This window comes from Pteropus vampyrus, unplaced genomic scaffold, assembly GCF_000151845.1.
Source record: "Pteropus vampyrus isolate Shadow unplaced genomic scaffold, Pvam_2.0 Scaffold250, whole genome shotgun sequence".
Lineage (NCBI taxonomy): Eukaryota > Metazoa > Chordata > Mammalia > Chiroptera > Pteropodidae > Pteropus > Pteropus vampyrus.
In genome coordinates, this window is record NW_011889031.1 from 160,835 (window position 1) to 164,720 (window position 3,886).

The 3,886-nt window shown below is 46.1% G+C and overlaps 1 protein-coding gene across 1 annotated transcript in view; it reads left to right on the forward strand.

Annotated features, from left to right (window-relative positions):
* The first annotated feature begins 2,897 nt into the window (after positions 1-2,897).
* Positions 2,898-3,886, forward strand: part of NAPSA (napsin A aspartic peptidase) — a 7,998-nt gene continuing 7,009 nt past the window's right edge. Inside the window, exon 1 of the mRNA XM_011374494.2 lies at positions 2,898-3,246. Coding sequence (XP_011372796.1) covers positions 3,173-3,246 — 74 coding nt within the window. The 5' untranslated portion in view covers positions 2,898-3,172. The remainder of the gene's footprint in view (positions 3,247-3,886) is intronic.

The window sequence follows — 3,886 nt, forward strand, 5'->3', positions numbered from 1 at the left end:
CTGCCAGACACACAGGTCGTTCCCACTTTGGAGTTGTCACGGATAATGCTGCTAGAAATGCCTTCCGATTATCTTTTGGTGACAGGAGTACTCATTTCTCTTGAGTGTACCCACGAGCAAAAACGCTAGGTCACAGGGTATGCTATGTTCAGCTTCAGCACATACTGCTAGCCATTTTCCCAAAACGATTATGCCATTTTATAGTCTCACCTGCAATGTATCAGAGTTCCAGGTGCTCCACATCCTCACCAACGCTTGTCACTGTTAGTTTTTCTTTCCTTTTTTTTTTTTTTAATATTAGCCAGTCTGGTGAGAGCGTAGTGGTATTGCACTGAGATTTTAATATGCATTTCCCTGATGAAAAGTGATGATAAATGCTGAGCAGTGATCTAACTAAAATTATTACATAACTATACTAAAAAGGAAAGGGGAAGAGTGTGTGTAAGAAGTGTGGGCAGAGGCGGGAAAGAGAGTTAAATCCTTATTTTCCACAGTGGGAGGGCAGAGGACCATGTCTAAAACTGATAAATCAAGAAGTAGCAATACGAATGTTTTCCTCAGAGACTCAGAGTTAATGCTGAAATTATCAGCTGTAAGAAACGAAAGTGGTCGCCTCTTAGGAGGGAAAAAATGGGAAGAGGGGTGTCGTAGGACTTCTTTTAAACAAGTCTTGTAGTACTATCTGAGTTTTAAAAGAGTCTCGAAGTGTGTTCGTCTGTGTGTGTGTGTGTGGTTACGTGTGTTTGTATGTGTGCATGCAAAAGATAAAAGAAATTCCTGAAGGAAGAAATAAAAATGACCAAAAAAAAGAGAGAGAAAGAGAGAGAGAAAGAAAAATGTTCAATGGTATTAATCATCAGGGAAACGAATATTTCAACAACGACGAAAAAGCATTTTTCTTTTTTACCCATCAGATGACATGGAGCATCGGTGAGGCTGTGGGACATCGGGGCTTCGACGGCCCTACCGTTGGAAGAGGACATCACTTAGTTCCTCTCTGGGGAAGAACTAAGTCACGTGTGTCAAGATCCATGACTTAATTCGGTCATTTCTGGAGCCATTTTAGTTCTAGACATTGACACGTAGATATTATGGAGCAAAGACACAGAAAAATACATGTCCAGACGTTACCTCCACATTGTTTATAATATTGAAAAGAGGGAATAACTCACACAGGGCATAAGATATACAGTGTTACATTTATACTATGTAGTATATATACTATATACTACATACTATGGATACTATGTAGCTGTTTAAAGAGTAAGGTGTATTGAAGTGTAAGGGATGAAGGATGCTGAGGTCTGCAATTTAATCGGAAATCAAGAAAATGAGATGCATGGAGGAATGGACAGAGAAGGATTCAAGCTTGGCACTACTGACATTTGGGATTGGGTAATTCTATGTTGTCCTATGCATTGTAGAATGTTTAACAACTTCCTTAGCCACTGTCCACCAGATGCCAGTAGCACTCAGCCCAGTTGCGACAGACAAAAGTGTCTCCAGACAATGCCAAGCGTCCCCTGGAAAGAAAAGAGCTCCCCAGTTTGCGAACCACTGGGATAAAGAGATGGAGAGATGGGTAGAAATGTGATGGTGCAGATACAGCAAAACGTTCATGAGAAAATTTAGGTTGTGGGCATGAGTGTTCGTGGTAAAATTCTTTCAATATTGCAGTGTGTTTGAAATTTTTCATGACTCGATGTTTAAGAAAAAAGGAATTAGGTAAATCCGCGTGCTCTGATTTTTTAAAGACAGGCAAAAACCTAATATGGAGTGATAACAATTGGACACCAAAAGGGAATTCACGTGATCCATTTTAGGTGACATTCAAGAACAGCAAAACGAACGTGTGGTCATAGAAATCAGGGTGTTCGTCACCTGTGGGGGACATTGACAGTAGCAGAGAGCCCTATGGGGAGCTGGATATTCTCTCTCACGTGTGTAAAAATCCATCAAGCGATGACGTAAGTGCTCGCGGGTTAGGAGGTGACAAATATGATGTCTGCAACTTATCCGAAATACAGACAGTAAAAGCAGATGGGTTGCTGGATGGACAGAGAGACAGACAGAGGGATGGCTGTGTAACGGGAAAACCCAGAAAAATGTGTTAATTGCAGAACCTAGGTGGTGGGTCATCAGGTGCACTACATAATTCTTTCAACTTTGCTATATGCTTGAAAAATCTTCATCATAATATGTCAGGGAAAATAAATAAAGCCACAGTACTGTGCGCTTGATCTGTGCATTTGACTATATGGAAGTCACGTCCAATTTTTTTTTGTTTTTGTAAGTCCAAGGTATATGGTTAAGTGAAGGAAAAAAAAAGTTGCTGATCAATGAGTAAAGTCAGTTTTTATTTACTTAAAAAATGTGTCTGCTGATATTGATATGTAAATCTAAGCTGGAAAACCAAAAAGACTGAATAGAGTTTCTCAGAAACGCTTGTTGCCCCATAATCAGTGAGTCTGTTGAGAAATGAAAAATGTGGTTTCTCGGCCTCTCCCCCAGGCCTTCGAAATCAGAGTCTCCGAGGGGGGTGCCGGAAAGCTACCGTATAACTAGGTTTTCTGATGCTCGTTAATATTTGAGAAGCTTCACCCAGAAAGAGGGCGGGCAGGTCCAGAGACAGACACTGCCAATTCTTTTTGTGCTTTTCCAGTGGTGGTGGGACTGTGGGCTTCTTTTTATTTGTGTTTGAGTATCTTCCAAACAAAACAATAGGAGTCAGGGGGTCCTGACACGTTCAGAGTCCCACTTACCATGGGACAGAGGGCGTTTGTCCGACCCTCTCTCCCTCCCCTCAGCCCCGCCCCTCCCTTCTCTTGCCCAAGAAAACCCTTGTGGTTAATGAGTCTCAAAAAAGTGAAGTGAAAGTCCTAAGTAAAAGCGATAGCAGTTAAAGGATGCGGGCAGGGGGCACAGGAGACCCCACCGCCACCACCACCGAAGTTGGGAGTGGGATGTGACAGTGAGTGACCCTTTGCAACCCTCTAAAAACACTCCACACAACCCTCCAAAAACACCACCCACTTTCGCCGGTGTCACCCACCGAGAGACTTCAGGTCTCGGTCATCTCCAAACCCGGAGGTGGGCGGTGAACAGGGGCGGAGTCTCGAGAGGAAGAAAACTGAGCTTCTGGACACCTGGGTCCACAGCTGGGTCCCCAGAGATGTTTTTGCCACCGCTGCTGTTGCTGCTGCTGCCGCCGCTGACCGTGGAGCCCGGTGGGACCACGCTGATACGGTACTGGGGACCCCCCACCACCTCCAAACCTGGGACGGACTCCCTCCTTCTTTGGGTGACTCCCAAACCTGGTACCCCAGAGCCCATGACTGCTATCTCTTGGGTCCGGGATCGCCAAACTGGCTTCTCACCCCTCCGGGATCCACCCTGACATCTCCTAAGACCACCGCCCTTGTAGTCCAAGATCCTCCAGCCCCAAGACCCTTGACCAGGACCCCTCTCCGTTCTCTGGGTACATGTCTTTGGGAGGACTCTGCAGATCTCTCCGTGATCTCTGATGAGCTAGTACTGAGGTCTCTAGCCATGTGACCTCCCCCCCCACACACACACCAGATAATGGAGACACAGGTCTGTGACCTTTAAACCGAGAATCCCCTAGAGTCACGACTTCCAAACCGTTTGGGTCTCAAGAAGTCCAGTTTTGGGGACCTCCCCCGACCTGGCCGGCATCTCCCCCCAATCTCTCCCTCCCTCTCCTCTCCACACCCCCTGAAACTCCGATCGGGAAAAGCGACACTCTTCCAGAAACCCTTTTCCCCACTTCGCATTCCGGAGGCTCTCAAAGACCAGGTCGTGGGGAGGGGCCGGGGACACGAGCAGGGAGCAGGGCTCCGAGGAGCGGCTACAGGCAGGGACAGGC